General features: G+C 42.3%; 1 protein-coding gene across 23 annotated transcripts in view; it reads left to right on the top strand.

Moving 5' to 3' along the window:
• LOC138287896 (neuronal cell adhesion molecule-like) overlaps positions 1-26,555 on the top strand; it is a 799,924-nt gene that overhangs the window by 629,606 nt on the left and 143,763 nt on the right. For all 23 annotated transcript variants that reach the window (XM_069228880.1, XM_069228863.1, XM_069228870.1 and 20 more), the window contains 4 exons: positions 4,366-4,497; positions 17,821-17,964; positions 18,152-18,263; positions 24,835-25,001. In XM_069228880.1, coding sequence (XP_069084981.1) covers positions 4,366-4,497; positions 17,821-17,964; positions 18,152-18,263; positions 24,835-25,001 — 555 coding nt within the window. The remainder of the gene's footprint in view (positions 1-4,365; positions 4,498-17,820; positions 17,965-18,151; positions 18,264-24,834; positions 25,002-26,555) is intronic.

Here is a 26,555-nt window from a genome sequence, read left to right as displayed (position 1 = left end):
AGTTCAATGGTCATTCACAGTTTTCAGTAATTCCATTTTTTAGACCAAGTTGCATGCAGAAATGTAGACATAACATGTATGACAAAACGACCAGTATCAGTTTTACATATCCTTAGTGCTCCACAAAAGTGCCAAACTCCCAGATTTAGACAATGTGTTTTGATCCAATTTAATTTAGGCTTCTTATATGCATGGCAAAAAAAAAAATATATGCTCCTCCTTTTCAAAGGTAAAGTTATATGCAAGACATAGACCAGACCTAAATTCGGTTTCAGACCATCAGATCATAAGGAATGACAAAGGGAGAGTGTCCAGTCTAAATTGCACATACGGGTTTTAACAGATGGGCGGTTTGAGATAATCTAAAAATTCTTCCAAGTTATACTCAGATGTTATATTTAGAAAGGAGTTTGTAAGGTAGAAGAGTTCATTAGATTTTCCTGAGAAGAGTACCAAAATATTTCTTTTACAATTGAGGGAGCACTAGATTAAATGGATGCTGAATTTGACCAGTAATCACCCATCCACCCCAAGTTAAATAATGATGTTGTATCATACCTTATCCCAAAGGATGTTGGTTGCTTGCGATCTGCTAATGACAATGTGCAGCCCAGGTCCAAAGTAGTGTAGCTCTTTGATGGATCAGACTCTAACCCAATATAAGATGGGCTTAAGCTTGACAAACTCTGTTATTTGTTTCAAGGTGAGAAAAAAGTGCAGGGGTAACATCGGAGTGCTCTGCAGCACCCTGAGCAGTGATCTTATAAAATTGTTCCCATCTGTTGCGGGCACCCCGTCTCCACAGTACACCCACAGTTCTGCTCCGTAAAGGGCCCCATTGACTGCCTACACTCTACAGACCTCCATGGCTGGGGAGACTTTTTGGGTCAAAGCTCTCTGAGCTAATCTGATTATTGCGGTAGCCCTATGGTTTTGCAAAAAAACTACTCTTTGCTATTTTATCACACTAGAATAATTGTCGAACAATATAATGCTCAAATAATCAAATTCCTTCAATCTTTCAAGCATGCTACCACCCAGAGACAACATGTTTGGGTTGAGTACCATCATTTAGTGTTTTGTGGGTTTATCCGTAGCCCATAGTTATTACAAAATAGACTGAATCTCTCAATTAAGACCTGGAACACTTTTTGTGTTTTGAAAATTAACAGTGTGCCATCAGCAAAAATGATCGCCAGCATCGAAACCTCTGCTAATGCTGCTTAGTCATTCTCACTGTTTTTCAAAAATTCTGAGCACTTATTGATAAAAGGAAGGACTAAAGTTGGAGCCAGCACACAGACCTGGCAGACTCCTTCATTAATTTTTATTCTCCATGTAAGTACGAAATTGGGACTGCAGCAAACCTATGCAAAATTGCTTGTATGTTTATATCTACTTTTGATTCAGAGTGGTGGTTACAGTATCTAGATCTACTTTGAGCATGACCCACTAGATTTCCTTTTATCACTCAGATGAGCATAGGTAGACCAATTTACCAGCTTGAGCTGTGAGATCAGCCAAGTTACAACTCGTGTTTCTCTCTCAAAGATACCAGTAGAGAGTCCATGTTAAACACATAACACACCTATTAGACACTAAGGTCCTCATTTCAACATTGGCGGTCGGCAACATTGGACCGACAGTCGGCCGCATATGTGGCCAGGAACCCGCCGGCCACATTTGGACATCCCCGCTGGGCTCCTAATGGAGCCGACGGCAATGTGGTGGTGCGGTAGGTACAGCAGCACCTGTCGCTCTTTCCACTGTCTGCTAAGCAGACAGTGGAAATCACGATGGGGCTGTGCCTGGGGGCCCCTGCACTGCTCATGCCAAGTGAATGGGCCCCCAGGGGCCACCGAGTCCCCTTACAGCCAGCCTTTCCATCGCGATGTTTACCGCCATGGACAGGCTGTCGGTAAGAGGACTCGAAATTCCCAAGGCAGCGCTGCCCTGGCGGATTGCGACCGCCGGGACCACCATGGCGGTATACCGCTGGTCCAGGCGATATGACAGTGGCGCTTCCACCAAGGTCATGATATGGCTGGAAGTACCGCCAGCCTGTTGGCCGTACTTCCGCCACTTTAACCCTGGCTGTCACCGACCATCAGGGTTAAAATGAGGGCCTATATAGGTATTTGGTTTATTTGTTGCGAGTTGCTGCAACTCTTTCCACAAAGCCAGTACACACAATTAATCCACACTATTATTTTTAAAAGACAGAATTTAAAGCCAATTTTAGTGGACCATATGTATCGAAATTATATTGCCAATGGAAAAAGAATAATAGTGATTAGAATTATGCACAGAATGTGAAAATTAGGAAGTAAGGCAACATGTCATAGTGTGAAAATTCTGTTCGTATTCAGCCATAGTTAAAAATATTAGTAGAACCAAAAAGTCTCACAATCTATGAGGACTCAGTTCTAAATGTTTTTGTCATGTACCTGAATTCCATCATATGTTGCAGTCAGCAACCTGTCTGCAGGCCAAGGCTAGATTGTATCGATGTTGCTGTGCCTGTTATTGGTAGCAACATTGTTACAATTACATCAAGAACTGCTTCTCTTCCCAAGAAAGACATGATGGCTTATTTTATATAATATTTGGGCATTATTTTGAGAAGCTGTAGTAAGGGTTCTCACAAAAATAAAGATATTTTGAAGTGCAAGTTGTATGAAGACAGGAAGATTTATTCCTTGAAAGGACCCACAACCTCCTCCTTGCACTGCAGCACAGAAGTGCCTGCTCATACTTCCATTCTAGAACCACTTCACAATTCTACATTCTTCTAATGCATTAATTCTACTACTTATCCACATACTACAGAAAGAGACCCTTGTGGTGCATAATGTAAGGTGGGAAAAAAGCAAAAGAAATCACTTGCATACTCACTGCTATTCTGAATAGTTTAGTTGCAAAGAACTTGGACTTATATTGCGCCTACTAACCCTGATGAGTCATTGAAGTGCTTTACGGCAAGTGGGTCCCTACTCTGGAACCCAACGTTAGGGGTTAATCTTGTGGTTATAATTGGTTATTGTGATTAGTATTGTGCTCGTAAGAAAAACACACATGCATTTACTCCAGTTAGTTTGTGATGAATTAATACCAGGTAGATGTGATCATTAGTGGGGACTATGTGGTTTCAAGTGAATGGTTGGTGAGATAGATAGGCTGGTTGAGATTAGGTAATGTTAGATTAGAGGGATAGAGGAGACATTGTGATCTATGGAATGAGGTATCAAGCCTAAGATTAACAAATATAAAGGGATAGTACATTTTCTTTAACAGACATGCAGCAAAGACTCAGATTTTCTTCAGAATATGCGAGCTGCTGAAAGACAGAACTGACCCCCAGCGCTAAAACAGTTTTCCCTGTACCATTAATACTGATATGTAAGGTGGGAGTTATTAATAATTTAAGAAGACTCCAAGCCCAGTGCCTTTGCAGAGTCAAGACAGTTCTAACCGAGGAGCTACTGCAAGGACCCAAGCATAACACAGAGCACTTGTGGGAGGGACTGCTTAGAACACTTCAGCCCACTCCAGAGTAAAAAATCCATAATTCCACATAAAAAACACGAGTGAGGAAAGAAACTAAATTGATAGATTTCTTCACACCAGCCATTTGTGTAAGCCATCATATATACATGTTCTGCAGGTGTCATTTCTATTGCAGTAGTAGAATTTCACTGTGAAAAAAGGTGAAAGAAAGCAGCAGCAGCTCTTCATGGAAATACTTGCCACTTCTACCAAGAGAGACAACTGTAGTATACTAATGTGGAGTGCCAAAAGTCAAAGAGCTTGCTATATTGGGAAAAATATGTGAATCTACAGCGCCAACCAACATAGCTGTGGACATTAACAGCTGCCTCCAATTCAGAGTTCAGTCAGATGAGTCTTTAGTGCAATACCTGTCACTGGTATGAGCAACTGGACATGTTAGTTAACCTGCTATGTGGGGAAGTAGACATATCTATGATAAACACGTCATCCTGCATAGATATAAGGTTTTGCCAAAGTCATGTAACAGCAGATCTCACCATGGTGATGAAAGGCCATAATTGTAAATGAATTGGGTATCAAGCCTATACACTTGTGTTAAATAAAGGAAAAATATTTCTTATTCTCATGGAAAATCAAGAAGTATACCTTGCTTAAATGACTCTTCTCTTCTATAGACTGTTTCACACAGTGGACTGCTCCTGGGAACACTCGCAACATATCCATATCAGACAAGAGTAAATTATAACATAACATCCACCAATATTTATTTCATTGTATTTCTAAAAGCTCTTCTGGTGTGGTTCGAATATATTCTCATAATATATATTTTGTTTTTTTTCCATTTCTAATGTGTAGCTGCACCGTATTGGTTAACACCACCACGAAATCTTGTACTGTCACCTGGTGATACTGGAACACTTATATGTAGAGCTGATGGAATCCCAAAACCTACCATTACCTGGTCCACAAATGGAGTCCCAATAAAATGTAAGTCAGAATAATTGCTGGAGAACCACATAATGAGAAACCCTGTCTTAGAATTGACGAATCTCTGTCAATCCTTTTGCAACACAAGCACGAAAATATACAGGCACTAATTATGTTTGTGGCAGTAATGGGCAAAATAGAGAAACAAAATCTTAAATGAGTAAATGAACATGTTTTCCACTCCACATCATAATGTTTACTCTTCTAGTACAATCGGATGATGCAGTGTTAATATCGCAAGGTATTTCATTTATAACAAACATCTCCATTATTTGAGAAAGCTGCTTGGCAGCCTGTTTTCTCAAGACAAAACTGTTGGGATTTCTATTAGAAACGATGTTTTCTGCTGCTTTTCCCCATATTATCAGCCCCATACTTTTCTGCATTGGAAACAGTTGTTTGTAGTGGTATTTTTGGCTCAGATTTTTCTCAGAAAATATATTACATTTGAAGGTACATTCCCCACTGCATTGCGTCGTTTAGACCACCTGATCACTACATTTCCTTCACTACATTACTTGTCATTAGGGCCTATTGCCTGTGACAGGAATGGACTAAATAAGGGACCATGTGATGACCACATTGACTTCAAATTGTCACATTGTTATGTGTTCTTGTTGTGGGTGATAGACCCAGTGACAGAAATGGAGATCATTTTTATGTGGATGAATGTTGGACGGGTGCCTGGTTGAAATTAAATGGATCTTCGCAGATTCTAGAACATTCCCTCACAGAAACATGAGAAAATCCTGAGTTTAGTAAAGGTTTGAGTGTTGCAGGCCATTGTGGATAAGAAATCATCATGGGATCCAGACAAGTAACACCATGCCTAAGTGTCTAGGTTTGCAGCAAGAGATTTTAAGGCTCCAACGGGGAAGTATAACCCTTAACCTCCACGGTAAGAATCTATTACCTTTATCAACAAGGTTGATCTAATACATGTTCCTTTTATTTAAATAATATTTCTCATAATATAATCATTAGTTAGTCTATTCGGGTGCTCCTCCAGTAACGGCGCAGTGAACGTGAATAACATGACACATTTGTGGCAAGTGATATATAATCAATATGTACAGAATTGTGGTTAAAAATGAATGCGATCTTCAAAGAGGACCCCTTCAATCCAGGTGTCCTGAAGTCACCTAGTTCATCATACATTAACCCACAGTAAGTTGTGTCGAAATTTCGACATCATCAGGACAAAAATTATATTTTCAGGTAGAACCCCATAAACACAAGATGTTTTGACTTAAATATGTCTTTCTTTACACTACATCCTACTTGACGTAACTGTGTACCCCCAAATTCAAAAGGCATGTTCACTTATATTTCGAAATACCAATATCCAATTATCCCCGATGTTGATATCGACTGCTTGCAGAGTCGAGTATTTGTGTTACTGCAGAGGCTGCCCATGACTTTCTAATAGCATTGGCTAATACTTATCTGGGTCTGCCTGCCTCACAGTATATTTGTGCTCTAGCATATTTACCCAGGTACTTAGTTTCTCTCTCCACAGTCTTGTTATATTCCTGAACCTTTTTACATAAATCTTCCCTATCATCCGGGGCTTCAGCGCTAGTAACCCTAGTGTCTAGCTGCTTATTTCAGATTCCAACTTGGTTAGGTGTGCACACAATGCCCAAAGAACACTGTATTGTTTTGAGATGCATTCACCCCCTCGACACTGCCTCAAACTCCTGTCATATGGTTGCATGTGTGTCCACTGACCTCTCATTTTCCTGGGAATAACACTCAATCATTGTGTGGATTTCCTCCTGAAACAGTAGGTACAGAAGTACTTTAAGTGAGAGCTGCCATAGCCGAGTGCTTTGGGCGTGTCCTGGAGGCTGGAATCAGAGTAACACCAGCGAGTGATCGGATAATGTATCGGCACAGTGCACCACCTCCACTGACTATGTACTAACATTATTTGAGACAAGCCAAAAGTCCAGCCTCAACCACTTGTTATGTGCCCCTGCCTTGTTGGAGGCCCGGATTTCTTTTTTGCCAAATATAAAATTAATTTCAAATAGAATTTTATTAAGAGCTGTGTCCGAGTTAATATGTTCTCTAGCTAAAGAATGTGATCTAACTCATTGTGGGTCCAGTGTTGTGTTAAAGGTATTGCTCCTTATCACAGGGCCAGTGTTGTCCCTTTGAGTATGTCCTCAGAGTGCATAGTAGAAGTCAGGGTTATCCTTAGTGGGGCCTTATGGTGTGAAGGGCTGAAGTCCCAGCACTTTTCACAGAATTATTATTCTCCCTTTAGGATCAGCTAGCGTGTGCACAGGGCTGAAAAGTGTTCAGTGTTTGATGAGCGTGGATACTCCCTTGCATTGGATGAGTAGGAAGCAGTGTAGGCAAGATATGACCATTTCTTAACAGGTGTTTATCATTTCTGGGTGTCAAGTGCATTTCCAGCAAAGTGCTATATTGATGTTATGTCTCTATGGGTAAGCAGCAATTTGTCTGTGCTTTCTAGTCCCTGACATTCCAAGTGAGTACTGAGTATGACTGCCCATGATCACCATTGCTTGTGGGGTGCATCATTAATCAGGGGGAGTAATGATATGTTGGTCCATTTAGTGGAGTCACATGGTCATGCATTTTCCCATCTTATTCTACACCAGTGGATTGTGATAAGAATATCATTCATTTCCCACAACCTTTTCCTCCCCCCATTGATGACAGCCCCAAAACTTTGCTGATAAAATATATCCCTCCCTTGTGTCACAAGATGTAAGACTACCTGGTCCTTAAGGAAAAAATATTTCCTCTGGACTTTGCCAAAGGGTGGTGGCCATAGCCTGGGGTCCTGGCTGCGTGGTCACCCTCTGTAGTGTCAATATATCTAGTGGGTCAACATGGTATCAACCAGTATCTGGTACAAGCTTCTGAGCGGTGTAGCATCTTGCAGTGTCTAATGGCCCACCTCTGCCTCGATGAGGAGTTGTCACCATTATCCTCATCATGCCAGAATTGTTAGATCAGTGTCAGAATCTGGAGGGAATCGGTCAGCCCCTGCACTGTGCTTTTGGGCATTTGGAGATAATTTTTAGGGAAGCAGATGCCTGTTTTGGGCTCTGTGAAAATTTTTGTTTACCTTTATGGGAAATTCATAGTCGGGCAGGGTATAACATGGCACAATGTATGTTAAGCTCTCTTTGTCTCTTTTTTGCTGACAGAAATGTCCGGCATGCTCCCTGAAGTGCCGGTGTGGAGTCAGGATATAGTAAAATACAGTCACCATGATATTGCAGTTTATTTTGCTCTCCTGCCTGTCAGAGTGCAACATCTCTATCCTAGTAATTCAGCAGTTCGTCTAATATGGGGCTAGCAGGTACGTTCCGACCTGCATGCCTTCTCCACAGGGAACATCTTGGAAAAAGATTCTGCTCCATAGAGTACCATCAGTAGTGACTCAACAAAAGTTTCCATCTTCCCATTATGTGTTGACATAGCCACTACCAATATACTGAAATCATTGCACCCTGAACTGGCTTCTCAGTCTTCATGTCTAACTTTAATTCATTTCAGAAATGGATTCATGTGTAGCAGTTTATCCTTTTCTGCCTGTTGTGTGTCTTCCAGTGTTAGTAAGTGGTGTTCCACTTCTGTGATGCAGCCTTCATGTTTATCTATCTTAATGTCAGTGGTGTCCATTCTAGAGATTAAAGTGTATATTTTTTTAACCTATTGAGATGAGGCTAGATTGTAGATTGTGTAGTAATTGCCAGACCTCCAGAGTTTCCACCTGTTTTTTTGACCATGCTTTCATTGGGGAGGGTTGTTCTTCATTAACTGCTTTATTAGATGTTTTTCACCCCTCAAATGGCAGCTTGTTTGTCTGGGGTCAGCATTTATCCCATTGTGCTGTATAAGGCAGGTATTCGGGCTTATGCTCCTTTACCCCAGTCAGCAAATCGCATCCATCCATCCAGAGGGACTGGCCTCCCAGTTACCATTCTTTAATAGCAGGTGCTCAGTGCTTGTGCGGCCTATCTTTGTGTTAACTGTCTCAGGTGGTGCTCTTCTAGGTGTGCAGCCCTGTGGTATCGTCACCTGCCTTTTCCAGGGGCTCCAGTTCCTTTGTGCAGTTAGTGCTGCACTCCCACAGCCAATAACAACAGCCCCCCTTGGCCCCAATCAGCTGCTCCAGGCCTTGGGGCCACAAATTACCACCCTCAATGCAGTCTCTGTCTACAGCTCAAGTGACCACTGTCACAGAGGCTGCATGTGAATGAAGCTCACCCTCCCACTGCTATTTTGCATTGGATGCAGGTTCCAGGCTCGGTCTCTGCTCACAGCCATAGATCGTAATGCAGTTAATTTCCTCATCCAAGGCCGATGAGGAGGTCTCAGCCAGTTTTGTGGACCCCATGAAGACGATACAGGAGATCGGAGGTTCCACATGCCAGAGCTTACAATTTATGTGGCTATCTTGGGCAGGCCACACCCCAGTGAATTGATATTTTTGTTGACTAAGAATAATCATATGCCTGACAGGATAAAAGGATCTTCCAACCTTTATGGTGTTTTATGAAGTCCATCCTGAGACAGTGAAGCAAATTAAGGAACTAAAAATGGTGGATGGTAGAGTATGTGATCATACAAAACAATTATAATTATAATATGTATAAATTTAATAAATTGATTGAAAATGGTTATTTTGTTATCATAGATTTGAAAATGTGTATGAAATTAGAAACAACAACAGCAACAAATTAATATGAAACCACTCGCTTCAACATGATTTATCACCTGGCTTATAACACACTAGAAACCCTCTTTTCTGTACTCATACTCTTTTCACTTAAAAGACCATCATAGCTTTGCATGACAGGCAGACATAAGGGTTAAATCCATTGAGTTATTTTTGTATTAATTACCTAGAAGACAGAGGACATCACCTACCTGCCGCTACATGACAGTTAATAGAATTAAGATAATCTCATAATGGTCATCAAATCTATTCTTATCAACAGTCCGGTACAAGCAGAAACCAACCTTTTGAATGTGGAAGCATTGTAGTCGAAGCAGTAATGTAGCATATTTTGAAAATATATTTTCAAGGTCATATACTTTGCCTCTCACTGCTTTTAATATTTTGAGTTAATGATAGGTGACAACTGTAGTAAATTGGGTTGTTGGTTGACTGGGGTATGAGCCCTGGTTAAGCAGCAGCCACTATCCTTGCCAGGATGAGGCACGAGCCACCTTAAATTAACCTGTGCTCAACCCACTGGTAGCTTGGCACAGAACAGCGAGGTTTAACCTCGAGACAATGTGTAAATTATTTGTGCAACACTTCAAAATGTAATAAAGTGACAGCACCACACAATAGTGTCCCACATCGCTTTAGAAAAATAGAACTTATTTTAATAAATAAAACAAGACCAAAATGACAAAAATTCAATTAGTAGAACTGGAGATATTCAAGTTTAACATTTTTTTGTGAAAGTAGCACCGAAAAGCACAAAGTGCCAGCTGTAGATATCTGGTCATGCTACACCGGGACGTAGTCATATGTTGAGGTCAGCCATGATGGAGCACGGACTAGCTAGAGACCCAGTTAGTTCAAATGAACAAAGTATCTTACATCCTGGTTTGCTGACCATTGTGAGGATCCACATTGAAGATTTAGAGACATGCAGAGGCATTCCTTTGAAGTGCATATGTGACCTGTCTTCTTGGGCCTGGCTCCAGACTAGCTACAAAGGTTATGCAGTCCTTTATGTGGCGGCAGGACACAGCAAAATCAAGTGTAAGAGTCCAGCTCCTCCCTCCCATCCTGCCAGTGATGGCCGAACCAGTCACTCCTAAGCTCTCCATTGTGTGTGGCTGTCTAGGAGGAATTCACACAGCCCAACTGTCAGCCACACCTAGGCATGTGGCCCAGAGACAAGCTGCAGGCACCAGATGTCCAAGGAAAGAAAATGCCAACTTTCTAAAAGTGTCATTTTCAAAATTGCAATTTCAAACTTGATTTCAGCGTAAGTTAGGACACCAAACATGAACTGCCCACCTATTCCCATTTGGACTTTACACCTATAAAATGTAATTAAGATAACTCCAATTTTATCCTGTGGGAAAGGTCACCCCGATGTTTTCCTGTTGCAGTACTGAAAATCTAATTTAAGAGTTCTTTACTACCAGGCTGTGTAAAACTCAAAAGTACATATCCTAGTTTTTAAATATATTGCACGCTGCCCTCTGAGCTGTCCAGGGCTTACCCTATGTATAAAAAAAGAAGGTTTGGGCCTGGCTAAAGGTTTTCTATGCCAGGTCAAAATGGAAGTTTAAACCTGCACACATGTAGGATGCAATGGCAGGCCTGAAAGATGTTTAAAGTGCTGCTTAAATGGGTGGCACAATCAGTGCTGCAGACCCACTAGTAGCATTTAATTTACATGCCCTGGGCACATGCAAAGCTATCTTACTAGGAACTTACACGTAAATTAAATAGGATAATCAGATATAACCCAGGTCTATCATGTTTTAAGGGGAGAGCACATGCACTTTAGCACTGGTTAGCAAATGCCAGCAAAAAAGAAGTCAGTGAAAAAGGAAGTCTGAACGCAAAAAATTAAGGGGAAACCACACCAAGGATGCCAGGTATAATAACAATGTTGCCCCATTTATTAATTTATTTATAGGAGTTGCATAGCATTTTGATAACTGTGAAACGGTATCACATATCTCTGAATGGGTATGAGTAGATTGTGGAAGACTATGGTGTGGGGAAGTAGAGGTTGATGTTTCCAAGTCATAAATCATGGCACATATGAATTTCTATAGGCCCAACATCAAATTTACTGTTCACCTTTTTTTTTTACTTTTTACATATTTAGATTTTAACTGCAATGCTGTTCATCATTTGTGATTCTTTTATCAGGATTAATGAATCACATCTCTCAGCTAGGCAAGAGCAGCACCTCATTGGTGTGAGCTGCCTTGTTTTCCTTCACTGTATCAGAGGGTAAACTCCTGGTGCAGCCCCTTCTGTAAAGATGCATATAAGCTAAAAATTATTGTTCAATATGTCTCCCTTTCATAAAGTGATTTGGCCAGATGTGGGCCCTGTCTTGCTATTCCGTAGGGACACAAGCTGCACCGTGTTGATGAGCCCAACAAGGTGGAACATCTGGAGGGTGCGGGGGACTTCTTGTTTTTTGCTTCACATAGGAAAGAGCCTAGCAATTGTGTATGTACTGCATATTTTGGTAGGCTCTGATACGTAATTGCTAATTGTTGGTTTTATTCTATAGTGCCACAGACATGTTAAAACATGATGCAATGGAGTCATACACTGAAGCATCAATAGTGAATATGACTATTTCAAGCAACTTTATGCATCACATGCATGCTAAATGAGTTATCCTAGTTCAGATGGCTATGCTTTAAAGTTAGTTTCTTGCTCACAGCACAGAAGGACTAAAGATACACCTCACCTGTGATGCTCATGAAAAATAAAACACCTCTGGAGTTTACATGTCATTCCGTTCAGAGGGGCTGTAGCTTAAAAGTACATATTAGGCTGCCTTTTTTATGGGAAAACAAGACTGTTGTGTAGATGGCCGGCCCCTTTCTGTAATGGTGGAAGCATGGTGATATTGAGTGCAACCTGGAGGAATTCCCAGTTGATCAGATTGATTTAGTCATCTCAACCATCACTTACTTACTAGATAAATTAGGGTAAACAAGTGTCAAACTTCTGGGACACCAAAATCTCAGCATAAAGTAAATTCTGTAATAAACAGTGTTCAGTATAAAAGTAATGTCTGCTATTCTTGTCTGCCCAAGAAATCAAACATAAGCCTGCTGAACGGAGCAAAATGTGCATCATGGTAGCTTTCAGTGGAGGAAGGCAAAACAGACCAGTATGGCCTCTGAACCGTGTCTCGGGGGCAAAGTTCCTTTCACCCTTTCACTTACTTACAGTCTGTGAAACTGTGCTCGTTGTTTAATAATAATAAATGAAAAGGGAAAGCATTACCTTTCATGAAACCTTGTCCATACCTCCAAAACAATTTTCAGAACTGAGAACTACATTCAGAGGGAGCTGTATTTATATGCTACAACTTTCCTCTGTTGAGCAATCTCAGACTATTTTTGATTTAATCCTAAAGCTTCATAGGTCATTAGAGCTACTCTCCTGATGTTTAACTATGACAACTCCCTTTACCGTTATCTTCCTTTTTCCATTACCATCTATTTTCAAACCATTCAAAACGTGGAAGCTAGGCCTATTTTCAAACCTCATGCTTCCACCACAGGAGCATTGGGAGAGGTATACCAGGTGTCTGTGAAAGCACTTATTAATTTCAAATTAGTCTGCATCACTCACAGAACCCTTACCACAATGGCTTTCTATAACTGACATGAAGTATAACCAAATACAGACTGAACAACACAGGTAATCAAACACCCCATCTTGGTCTTCCAAATATTCAGCTGGAAGAGATGGAGCAATCAAAGCATTTAGTATTTGACTTCAGCATTATTGAACTTCCCGCTGCTGCTCTGCAAGAACAACACGACCATCTCAGTTTCAGAAATAAATATGAAGCATATTTGTTTAGTTATGTTGCCCATTTCGCTATCTGCATAAATCTTTTTTACTTCCTGCTGCTTCCCCTTTTCTTTGGGTTCCACCCATTCCCATCTGTCCTTTTGAGTATTGCTGTGGATCTATCTACAAAAAACGCTAGGGAATGAGTCAACAAAGCATGGTATCTCTTCACTGCAGTATGCTGACAATACCAACCTCTATGTTACAATCAATTCCTGCAGCAGCCTCATGATCCTTATGCCTCACTTTTGGAAAACAAACATGGATGTTAAACATAAAACTGAAACATTATTTTTATCTCCTCTTCCCCCAAAAAAGACAGTGACTTACAGCTGAATCATCAAATCAGCTGAAAGCCAGGGACTTCACACCAAAGGTTATGACCTTAGCTAAGGACCTTGACGTCCAACTTGACAAACTACTCAACCTTCATCAATATATCAAACAGATGGCTAAAAACTGATTCCAATTAAAGCTCAAGGCATTTCTTCCCAAAAAACAATTATAAACTGGCTATTCAAATGCAATAATATCACAAATAGACAATACAAATTGGCTGTTATTTGGATGCCTAGATATTGCCTAGCTCATCTGAAAGCAGTCCACCACTCCGCAGCCCAAATGGTCTTTAATACAAAAAGATCTCTTTACATTATGCAAGTCCTTTCTAACCTAGGGTGGCATCCATCAATTGTCATTCTGCCTTGAAGACCACTCACATCTTATTCATGGAGCTCCCTTTGAATAAACCTGAGTCCTTATCTCAACAATGTCAGCTCTCTAGTGGAAACAGAACTTGAGGGAGCCAAGCTATGCTCAAGCTGAACATCCACAAATTCAAAAAGTATTCTACCATGCAACAAAGATAATGATGACATTCTCCAAGGCCTGGAATACGTACACCAACAAATCACCCAGTCTACGTCCGTGACTGCTTTTTAATAAAGCAGTTTTTTTCCCCATCTGCAGTCCGTTTTCCTTAAAGGAAAACGAGATGCACTTGGAAAAAAATACCGAAACCTTTAGTTTCGGTTTTTTCAGGGCAGGCAGTGGTCCATTGAACCACTGCCTGCTCTGAAAAAATATTGTTGTTTCCATTCACAAAGGGGAAGGGGACCCCTTCCCGTTTGCGACTGGGTTACCATCCACTTCAAGTGGATGGTAACTGCGATTTCATTTGCGACCGCTTTCGCGGTCGCAAATGAAATTGCATAGCGTTGCGAGTCGCAAATAGGAAGGGAACACCCCTTCCTATTTGCGAGTCGGAAATGCATTTTGCGAGTCGGATCCGACTCGCAAAATGCATTTCTGCATCGCGGAGAGGCTTTTGCGCCTCGCAAATGCCGTTTTTCGCCATTTGCGAGGCGCAAACCCTTACCTACATCTGGCCCCTAGTGTCCTACCACCCTCCCCACCAAGTCTCAATGGAAAAATTCCTTTTCCTCGCTAAATAAAAAAAATCTAATCTGGTGTTCTGCAACTCTTCTCATCCACTCTTGATAATATCTTTTCATAACCCTTACTAAAGCTACATTTTTATCAGGTGAACTATCTCCATTCCACACCACACTCAGAGAATTCCCGATGACTCCTATCCTGAAGCCAAGCTCTCTACTTTCACAATGAAAGTGGACAGCTGGTGCCATGCTATTCATCAGCATGGCCTGTCTTTCCCTGTCAGCATGGGTCTTCAGAGACTTTCTGATAAAAGGGGTGGATGGAGGTTGGTGACCCAGGATCATCACTTAAATTGTCCTGCCTCACTTGGGTCTCCATCAGATTTCCAGAAACTCAAAGGAAGTAGTGGTTTGCTATCTATCAGTCTTAGTTGGGACATTGGAGCCCGGAAATGTGATGCTCTGGTTTTGGAGCAGTGAAAAAGTAAAGTTTGTTTTTTCACCATTCTGATTTTAGAGCTGTGAATAACCTGGTTTTAAAACCACTGTTCTAAAAATGCCTTCCCCTTGAAGCGATACATAGCTATACTTTACTTCACTGTTACAGCACCTTCCAGGCGATTGTCTCCAATATGGGAAATACATTTTTAAAAGGCTGTGTTAATGAAATTGGAGATTACCTGGTGCAAAGACTTTGCTACAGCGCTAACACTAAAAAAGGAGAAGTAATCTTTATCTTATGCTATATTTAACATCCTTGGTTGGGTTTTCCCCCAAACCTTTTGCCTTTACCCCTTCTGTTTTGCTGAATTATTTTTTGCAGACTTTAGGACTCTGTGCCTTTTACCATTGCTAGCCAGTGTTAAAGGTCTTGTGCTTTCTTTCTAAAACGGTACAACCTGATTGATACATTTAATTTACATGTGAGTCCCTAGTAATTAGTAAAACGTGTAACCGGGCCCTGCAACCTAAATGCTACTAGCTCACCTGCACCACTTCTTGTGCCACTCACTAATGTAGCCTTTTAAAACACATATTAGGCTTGCAGCTGGATCCTAGAGTGCAGTTTAAACTGCAATTTCAACCTGGCAAAATAATCCATTTTCTAGTCCTTAATCTTCCTTTTTAATACTTACATGTCACCCTTAAAGTGGGCCCTAAAGGTTCATAAGGCAGGGTGCATTGTCTTTAAAAAGTAGGATATGTGCTCTTACGTTTTACATGTCCTGGCAGTGAAGAATACCTAAAGTAATTTCTCACTGAGGCCTACCTGTCCCATTGACTAACACTGAGTTACCTTATAACATTTATTGAGTGTTAATTGTGGATTGGGAGCAGATAGAGACATGCTGTTTGCCCTTCAACGAACTGTAATTTAAAGGAGGTGTAGATGTGAACAGGATGGGACATCTTGGCAGGATGACTGAGAGGAACTGTCCCCAGCTCCACATACTTTTCAAAAAGCTTCACCTCCTGCAAACACAAAGGAACCTGACAACAGGCCTGCCTTGTCTCTTGTGACCCCAGACAGTTTGGAGCCCTGACAGGGGAAGAAAAATAACTTTCCAGAATCAGATGTGGGGGTAGAACAGGAAGTCCCGCATACAAAGGTTGGCACAAGGGATAACTATGGGACCTCCAGAGCCACTCATCAAAAATCCTGGAATTGTGGACATTAAAGAAGAAGGTCTCCAGAGGACTGCCCTGCTGCATGAAACACTGTCTTGCTGTCTAAAAAGACTGTACCTGCTTGCCTTCATCCCAGGCTAACCAGAGTGATCCAAGAGTTAGTAGGCTGACCTCTTGTGTGAGCTGCAGGGACACACCAAGCTTCAGAGGCCTCCTGCAACTTTCCACATGAGATGCTGCACAGGGCTTGCTTGAACCTGCAATTAGGCCTGCCTGAGTCCTGCTGATGGCCTCTGCCTAGAGTGCGTCCTGATCCCCTAGAAGTGACCCCTAGATCTTGGACCCTTGGCTGACATTAGAGTGTACTCCTCCCAAGCTAACTGTGGTTTTTATCAAATCCAACACATTGAGACACAGTTCGATTCAGGGCCTCGCTTTGCAAACCCTTCCAGCTCCTGATTGGTAGCCTTATCAGAAACCAACAATGCGGCATGCAACTCAGCGTAGGACTTTGCAAAGTAGCACCGCAGAGCTCCTGATCAGAACAGACACAAGCAACGTGAAGCCTTGCATCAAGGACATAAAGTTCAACTTTCAGTGGGATTTACCCTATCCCTGTACTCAGTTTGCTTTCCGTCACGGCGGCCTTAACTTGTCACTTTTTTCGCTTGTCTGGGCAACCAGATAACCACAGTTGGCCATTTATGTTTTTGGCACTATTTTTACTAAAAACATTAAAAATCAGTCTCTCTCGTTCTACTAGTTGGATTTATATTGTTCTGGTATCATTTTCTTTACTCTTTATTTTTTCTTGTGCTGTGTTTTCACTTTATTACCGTTTGTGTGCTACAAAATTACTTTACACATTATCTGTAAGTTAAGCCTTACTGCTTCATGCCAAGCTACCAGAGGGTAAAGCACAGGTGAATTTAGTGACTTTTGTGGCCCACCCTGACAAGAATTGTGTTTGTTGCTTGAGTGGGGCTTCCACCACCTTCAACCAATAACATGATTTCTTAAAACAGTATGTTCTGATCGTAACTGTTTCGGAGTAACCTAAGAACTGAGGTTTTGTTTTTAAGTAAATGACCTTGTGACAGTCAGAAGATGTGTTGTTATGTATTCTGGAATTGACCACAGATATGCAGCTCAGTTGAACAACTTTTGAAGTTACCTGGGCTTCAAGAAGCTAAGACAAAAGAAGTGACTTTATAAATCAGACAAGACTGATGAAACTACTTATCTTGTTACGCAATGTACGTTTTTGCCATCCTCAACCCTACACCTTGAGAACATTGTTGATCATGGCAAACTTCACTCACTTACAGTGGTTTCCTAGTTTGTTATCTACTTTGCCACACCCTAACATTGCTGTGCAAAGCAGAGGAGAGACAGTCAATTTTGCAGTGGAAGAGTCAATACAAGAATGCCCTAAGATGTTTATTCTGGCTGGCAGTAGTTCTTTGTTGATTGCTTGATCAGCTCATGGCTTGTCTTTCTGCTACTTGGATTCAGCTTCACAGCCTGTTGTGTTTTTGGCACAACCAATTAAAATTCAACAAATTTGAGTTTTTCTTCAGTAGCGCAATTCTGGCCAGGTCGAAGATTATACTCACCAAAGATTGTTTTCAATAGCTAAAAGTCAGACAAATGTAATTTTACCTTTGTGGATATAGTTATTTTCAGACATTACTAATTAACTATTTAATTTTACACTTTCAGTTGCACCCGCAGATCCCAGCCGGAGTGTAGATGGGGATACAATCATGTTTACAAACATACAAGAGCAATCTAGTGCTGTTTTCCAGTGCAACGCCTCCAACGAATATGGTTACTTGTTAGCCAATGCCTTTGTCAATGTTCTAGGTGAGATCTATGTCTGTTTTTCTCCCCCAATGATGTATTTCTCTCTGAAGTTAGCTTAATTTCTTTCTATTGATTCTTCACTATGTGGTCCTGTATATTCTACAAGCACATTTTGATCCTATTGAGAAACAGTAGAGTTTTGAATATGCAAGATGTTAAAAAACGGTTCTGTTTTTTTTCTATTTAGCGGAGCCTCCACGGATTCTTACCGCTCCCCGCATGGTGTACCAGGTCATTGCAAATAGTCCTGCTTTGCTGGATTGTAAATACTTTGGCTCGCCTAAACCAACCATTACATGGTATAGTACATATACATAAATTAAAATAGTTTCTGTGGAACCAGCGTAGTTTATCACCAGTATTTCGTTATGTCTTACTTTATCTCTGTTACTGTTTGGTTTTAAATTGTGAGAACATCAAAAGAAAGTATTTGCACTCTTCTGCCTTTCCTCTTTCATAATTTTCCTTTATATTAATTACCATCCTCTTCACTTGATAGATTTGAATTACGTTCACTCATTTGTGTACCAGTGAAAACTCACTGTGCCCTTTAGTAGAAGGAGGTTCATCATATAATATTAATATAACTTTTTGACAACACTCTCTCATGATATTAGTTCTGGGTAGTGGTTAACAAATGGTATTAAAACCTTAAAACCATGATCTTGAGGCATTGATTTAATGACATGGAATCGTGGCGAAGCAGTTTTTATGGCATAATTTGCACACCCAGTTGGCCTTTTCTTCCTACCAGTGGGGCACCTACAAAGAGGGTCTTGGTATGTTGAGCCTATATCTTTATTACCTAGCCTCCAAGCTGTTGGTAATCAACTATTCGTTTTGAGGTGGGTGGTCAGACACAGCATATCAACTTGAACTCCTTAGCCAATGGTTTCTTCACATTTTGGCATTGCTTTATGGTGCATCACTTTCTAACAACATCCCAGAGGTAACCCTCAGTGTTTAGAGGATGGAGGGCTGCACTGCCCTCCACAGGCTGGTGGTCTAAACATACACAACATACCCCTCTGTGGCACAGCATGTGGCTTGGGGAGGTGTCCGTCCTAGAGGGATTTGGCAAAGGGAACACCATAGGCATCAAGCTATTGGGTGACAACTTGAGCAGGCCTCACATACTTTCGTTTTATGACCTCAGACAGCAGTATTCCCTTTCAAATACCCAATTCGGCAAATACTTACAATTACGACACCAATTGAGGGCCCATATCCCGACAGACATGGCACTACCTGAATTCAGCTCAATAGTAGCATAGATTATGATGGGAGTGCTGGAAAAAGGCGCAGTGTCTCAAATTTGTCTCACCCTGAATATTAAAACACAGCATCCACTGACAGGCCTTAGAACTCGATGGGAGGGTTGGCTGGGGCAACTTGAGGACGAAGACTGGTGGGATGCCCTGATGGTGCCAAGAGTTCTGACTATGTCATTGTTGCTCCACCTTATCCTGACTTATTACTGACACTGCACCTATCTCACTCCAGACAGAATGCACAGGGTGGGACTCAGAGACGGCTCCCAGTGCCCTGGCTGCTAGCAGCCTGATGCAGATTTTTTTTTTAATGGTGTGGCCGTGTCCCATGATAGTGCGGTACTAGGAGGTGATTATTGCTGAACTGTCCACTACCCTACCCGCTGACCTAGACAGAGCTCAAATTTCAATCCACTTGGGGTGTCCTTGAGGGAGTGGGAGGTAACCGGGCCAATCACATCTTCCTGGGGATGGCACTGTTGGTGACTAAAAGAGATATTGTTGCCCACTGGACACTTGTGAAATCCCCCTCACTGGCCCAATGGAGGCGGCGTTCACTGGTGCACCCAGCAGGAGAAAACAGTGTATGAGGCGATGGGCTGCCCGGCCAAGCATAATAAAGTATGGGGTAAATAGACTGTGTAGGAAAGTAGCCTCTTTCTAGCCTTGTTACCCCCACCTTTGGCCTGTTTGTCAGTATATGTCAGGGTGTTTTCACTGTCTCACTGGGATCCTGCTAGCCAGGGCCCAGTGCTCATAGTGAAAACCCTATGTTGTCAGTGTGTTTGTTATGTGTCACTGGGATCCTGCTAGCCAGGACCCCGGTGCTCATAAGTTTGTGGCCTATATGTGTTCCCTGTGTGGTGCCTAACTGTCTCACTGAGGCTCTGCTAACCAGAACCTCAGTGGTTATGTTCTCTCTGCTTTCCAAATTTGTCACTAACAGGCTAGTCACCAAATTTACCAATTCACATTGGCATACTGGTACACCCATACAATTCCCTTGTATATGGTACTGAGGTACCCAGGGTATTGGGGTTCCAGGAGATCCCTATGGGCTGCAGCATTTCTTTTGCCACACATAGGGAGCTCTGACAATTCTTACACAGGCCTGCCACTGCAACCTGTGTGAAGTAACGTCCACGTTATTTCACAGCCATTTACCACTGCTCATAAGTAACTTATAAGTCACCTATATGTCTAACCTTCACCTGGTGAAGGTTGGGTGCAAAGTTACTTAGTGTGTGGGCACCCTGGCACTAGCCAAGATGCCCACACATCGTTCAGGGCAAATTCCTCGGACTTTGTGAGTGCGGGAACACCATTACATGCGTGCACTATACATAGGTCACTACCTACGTATAGCATCACAATGGTAACTCCGTACATGGCCATGTAACATGTCTAAGATCATGGAATTGTCCCCCCAATACCATTCTGGTATTGGGGGGACAATTCCATGATCCCCCGGGTCTCTAGCACAGAACCCGGGTACTGCCAAACTGCCTTTCCGGGGTCTCCACTGCAGCTGCTGCTGCTGCCAACCCCTCAGACTGGTTTCTGCCCTCCTGGGGTCCAGGCAGCTCTGGCCCAGGAAGGCAGAACAAAGGATTTCCTCTGAGAAAGGTTGTTACTCCCTCTTCCTTTGGAAATAGGTGTGAAGGGCTGGGGAGGAGTAGCCTCCCCCAGCCTCTGGAAATGCTTTGATGGGCACAGATGGTGCCCATCTCTGCATAAGCCAGTCTACACCAGTTCAGGGATCCCCCAGCCCTGCTCTGGCACTAGCTGGACAAAGGAAAGGGGAGTGACCACTCTCCTGACCAGTACCTCCCAGGGGAGGTGCCCAGAGCTCCTTCAGTGTGTCCCAGACCTCTGCCATCTTGGAAACAGAGGTGTTTGGGGCACACTGGACTGCTCTGAGTGGCCAGTGCCAGTAGGTGACGTCAGAGGCTCCTTCTGATAGGCTCTTACCTCTCTTGGTAGCCAATCCTCCTTCCGTGGTAGCCAAACCTCCTTTTCTGGCTATTTAGGGTCTCTGCTTTGGGGAATTCTTTAGATAACGAATGCAAGAGCTCACCAGAGTTCCTCTGCATCTCCCTCTTCACCTTCTACCAAAGGATTGACCTCTGACTGCTCCAAGACGCCTGCAAAATCGTAACAAAGGAGCAAGACGACTACCAGCAACATTGAAGCGCCTAATCCTGCCGGCTTTCTCAACTGTTTCCAGGTGGTGCATGCTCTGGGGGTAGCCTGCCTTCACCCTGCACCAGAAGCTCTGAAGAAATCTCCTGTGGGTTGACGGAATCTTCCCCCTGCTAACTCAGGCACCAAAAGACTGCAACACTGTTCCTCTGGGTCCCCTCTCATCCTGACAAGCGTGGTCCCTGGAACACAGCAACTCTGTCCAAGTGACTCCCACAGTCCAGTGACTCTTCAGTCCAAGTTTGGTGGAGGTAAGTCTTTGCCTCCCCACGATAGACTGCAAAGCTGTGTGCCTTGTGATTTGCAGCTGCTCCGGCTCCTGTGCACTCTTCCAGGATTTCCTTCATGCACAGCCAAGCCTGGGTCCCCAGCACTCTGTCCTGCAGTGCACAACCTTCTGAGTTGTGTTCCAGCGTCATGGGACTCCCTTTTGTGACTTCACATGGACTCCAGTTCACTTTTCTTCTAAGTGCCTGTTGGGGTACTTCTTTGGGTGCTGCCTGCTTCTGTGAGGGCTCTCTGAGTTGCTGAGTGCCCCCTCTGTCTCCTCTTCCAAGTGGCGACATCCTGGTCCCTCCTGGGCACCTGCAGCACCCAAAAACCTCTACCATGACCCTTGCAGCTAGCAAGGCTTGTTTGCGGTCTTTCTGCGTGGGAACACCTCTGCAAGCTTCATCGCGACCTGCGACATTCGTCTTCCAACTGAGAAGTCCGTAGTCCTCTTCTTTCTTGCAGAACTCCAAGCTTCTTCCAACCAGTGGCAGCTTTCTTGCACCTTCAGCTGGGGTTTCCTGGGCTCCTGCCCCCCCTCGACTCCTGTTGCGACTATTGGACTTGGTCCCCTTGTCTTACAGGTACTCAGGTACAGAAATCCTTTGTCAGTGCACTGCTGGTGTGTGTTCTTACTGCAGAATCCCCTTTCACAACTTCTGTGCTCTCTGGGGGTAGTAGATGCACTTTACTCCTACTTTTCAGGGTCTTGGGGTGGGGTATTTTTCTAACCCTGACTGTTTTCTTACAGTCCCAGCGACCCTCTACAAGCTCACATAGGTCTGGGGTCCATTCGTGGTTCACATTCCACTTTTAGAGTATATGGTTTGTGTTGCCCCTTTACCTAAGGGCTCCTATTGCAACCTATTGTAATTCTACACTGTTTGCATTACTTTTCTTGCTATTACTTACCTAATTTTGGTTTGTGTACATATAACTTGTGTATATAACTTACCTTCTTACTGAGGGTACTCACTGAGATACTTTTGGCATATTGTCATAAAAATAAAGTACCCTTATTTTTAGTAACTCTGTGTATTGTGTTTTCTTATGATATTGTGCATATGATATAAGTGGTATAGTAGGAGCTTTACATGTCTCCTAGTTCAGCCTAAGCTGCTCTACTATAGCTACCTCTATAAGCCTAAACTGCTAGAATACTACTAATCTACTAATAGGGATAACTGGACCTGGCACAAGGTGTAAGTACCTCCGGTATCCACTACAAGCCAGGCCAGCCTCCTACAGACTGTGAATGTGGAAGCAGAAGTGCAACGAGGGGACGGACAGGAGGTAGCTATAATGTTATTGTAAGATCTGCTGACCTCTGCTTTGTATGGTCCTGAGTGGGCTCAACATTGTCCTGGACATATGTTGTAATGATGGATTTCAATTTGACTTGTTCTATATCTTTTAAAACAATAAAGTTGTTTATCAAACAAAAAACTTAAAATCAGCAGCAAGGAAAAGAATTGCTACAAAAGCTTGAAAAGACATTAAATAGAGGGCTGAGCAATCTTTTTACAGCAGATGCCAAGTTGATGTGATAGTAGCTAAATTTAATATTTGTATTAGAAATAAGATACATTTTAGTAGATATGTGCATTTGTTATGACCAAGGCAGAATCTTCTGTCAATACTGATTACTGGGCTGATTATTATGCCACCTAGTTCTTGCTTTTCTTTACCGATTTGCATAATCTTCGTTCACTGTAGAGTTGGCGCGAGCAGAAAATATCTTGCAAAAACTGTGTTTCTTGATGAGCGTTATGGCTGCAGGTGCTGCGCAAGGCCACAAGCCATATGATTTTAGAAGCTGTGTGGACAATACATTGAGCTGACCTCTCACATCCCTACCGTAGGCAAGGGAATACCTCACGCTAATATTTCACTCTTGCGAGATCCCACTTCTAAAAAGTGTAATTTTACATACTACTCAGCGACAACCTTTGTTTTCTTGAATATTGGTGATAGAGTTTGGTTCAAATAATCTCTGTGATTGTAGTTGAGAACCTGTTTTGACTTTTGATATAATTCTTATGTCCATGACACTGGAATGAGATTAGAGTAGTGCTTCTTAATATCAGAAATCAGGTGTGGGAGTGAGAGAATGGCAAGGTTGAACGTTGTCAATTCCAGGCCTCCAAAAACAAGGAAACCTACATTTAGTGCTAACAAAGCTATACGTTTGTATTATTTTTGAACCAACCTATTCATGCTTTGTTTAGAAACGTGATAAGTATGATGTTTACAGTCTCTGAACGTTGAGGTAAACACACAAAAGTGGCCACTTTTTCTGATCTTTATTTAATGGCTAAAAGCACTCTATTAAATAACTGTATTTGTTGTTTAATTATAGCAATTTAAAGAAAAAAAATCTTTCAGAAAGTCAATAGCAAATGATAGCTCCTATTTGTCAGCTGAAACCAGTTCATGTTTAGAGCACCGCATGCACACTACATGGCTTCAGATTGAGAATCTATCGAATAAAAAAACACAGCACATTATACTTACTAAGTAACAACAAAAGTATGACCATCATAAACTAAGCTAGGAAAGAAGGGTGATCGCTGTCTAACATCAGCTTTCAAAATAACACAATCACAATTAGCCCAAATTGTTACCCTTTTCCACTCAACAGAGCAGCAGAGAAGCAAATGTTAATTGAAAAATAATACCACATAAATAGCCCTGGAGTCCCCCAACCTGTTGCAGTCCATGGCACCCAGTATGAAAGCCTTCATAGGGCTCTATACTTAAAAAATGTATCACATCTGTGCAGTGGTGTAACACAAACTGATGGGATTCCCCTGCAGAATGTGATTAGGGACCCATGAGTATCCTATATCTTAGAGATAGATATTGGCCTTCAGCTGACAATGGGGCCTGCTAGTGGGGTTGGGGCTACCTGGAGGGTTGTGACACCCCATGTGCTGCAGGGGATGCAGGGGCCTCTGTTACGTCCCTGCCTTTGTGTGCCCACCACTGTAGCTTTCTTGTCTGAAGACAATTAACTTCACCAATTCTAGACAAGTTTGCTTGAGGTATTCATAAAGCATAGCATAGGGAGGCCATGATGTTACGTGTTCTATTTTGTTCTAAACTTGCACCATTTGACCATGTTTAGGTTTAAAGGTGCACAAGGAAACAATATTGCAGGAGATCCTTACGTTATGCATGACAATGGAACGCTGGAAGTTCCTGTGGCACAAAAAGACAGCAGTGGAACATATACATGTATAGCCACAAATACATTGGGTGTAGCAGAGAACATTGTTAAGCTGGAAGTTAAAGGTAAGCAGTAATACATCGGTCAGCATGTTGGTTTATTGAAATGTTTCCATAGATTATGTGCACATACTACATCTCAGTGTTCCTGTCGACTATCTCTGTCCATGGTTTAAATGTATTTTTGGCAAAATAAAGTACACTCAATGTTCCTACATATTCATCACAATCTGTGTTCCCTCCATGGATACATGTATTAAGTTAATTTGTTTACACATTTCCATTGTTTTGTGTGAGGTGATAGCCCCCCACATGTATGGTTTCAAATGCAAGTCCTGGTAGTATGGTGGTAAATAGTATAGAGAATTGCCCTACTGTGCAAGTATTAACTGGTCGTATATATAACCCAGACTTCAAAAATGGGACTACTTGTGGACCAGGGAAGCGGTTTATAACCCAACATATAGATTCTACCAAGGCTTCACAGGGAGATATTGGAGCTCCCCCTCTGGCTCTTTAAGGTCTTCTCAAGAGGGCCCATATCGAGTCAGGCACATCGCCCCGCCAACGAGAATGGGGGCCGAGGCTGGAGGAGAAAAGGCGGTTTTATCTATATGGTGGGGTTGCCTAGGTTACCCATTGGTTTTAGAGAAACACAGGATTCCCTTATAAATAAGGTGATTTATTGGTTATGAATGCAGAAGAATTGCCTTTCTGTCATTCAGGCTGATATTCTCGAAGTGGGTAGTCACAGTCAACCAGGATCAGAGTTTGATTTTATTTCTATTTTCTTTGTAGATAACTTTTTGGTGGATAACCTTATTGATTTTTATACACGCACTTGTTATCTGAGGGCTTCTATAGGATCTGGTATCAGACTTCAATCCCATCCACCCCGGGATAGTGTAAGATGTTTTCCCACCCTATGTGATGGCCTCTGGGGAGGGGCCCAGGATTCTGGTAGAAGCTGTGTCTCAACCACGACAGAGAATCCTCTTCATTCACTATCTGAAATAGAATGACTATCTAATGTTTTTTCCTTAAGGACCCCTATTGCAGCTTCTGGGGCTAGTCGTGAAGAATGGATTGGCAATTCTGAAAATGGTCCTCATCTTAGACCTAGGATCCAGATCCCCTGCTCAGAATTCTCTATTATGTCCTGGAATTTGGCAGGGATTGGTAAAACGTTGGGAGACCCTGAGTGGGCTAGTTTTATCAATAAGCAGGATATATGTTTATTTCAGGAAACTTGGGCTGAAGATCTGATATTTTTAGATGGGTTTGTGACATATTGTTCAGCAGCCCAACCTGCATCTGGGGGTTTTGGTCGACCTAAGGGGGGTCTCATGATTCTGTTGAATAAGAATGTAAAATGTGACCATTCAGCACTACGTACTAACTTGCATGATTTATTGGGTGTTCAACTTGTATTTCAACCAGATTTCAAACTGATTATAATCAATGTGTACGCACGGTCTGTTTCCAGAGGCACAGAGTCTCAAACACTTGCTAAGTTAGCTGAATATATGGTGACCCTGCATCCGCTAATGGAATTAGTAGTTGCTGGGGACATGAACTGTACTTTCAAACCCAATAATCGTAACAGTAATCTGACGACTG

Source organism: Pleurodeles waltl, chromosome 4_1 (genome assembly GCF_031143425.1).
Source record: "Pleurodeles waltl isolate 20211129_DDA chromosome 4_1, aPleWal1.hap1.20221129, whole genome shotgun sequence".
NCBI lineage: Eukaryota > Metazoa > Chordata > Amphibia > Caudata > Salamandridae > Pleurodeles > Pleurodeles waltl.
This window is presented reverse-complemented; position numbering and strand designations above follow the sequence as displayed.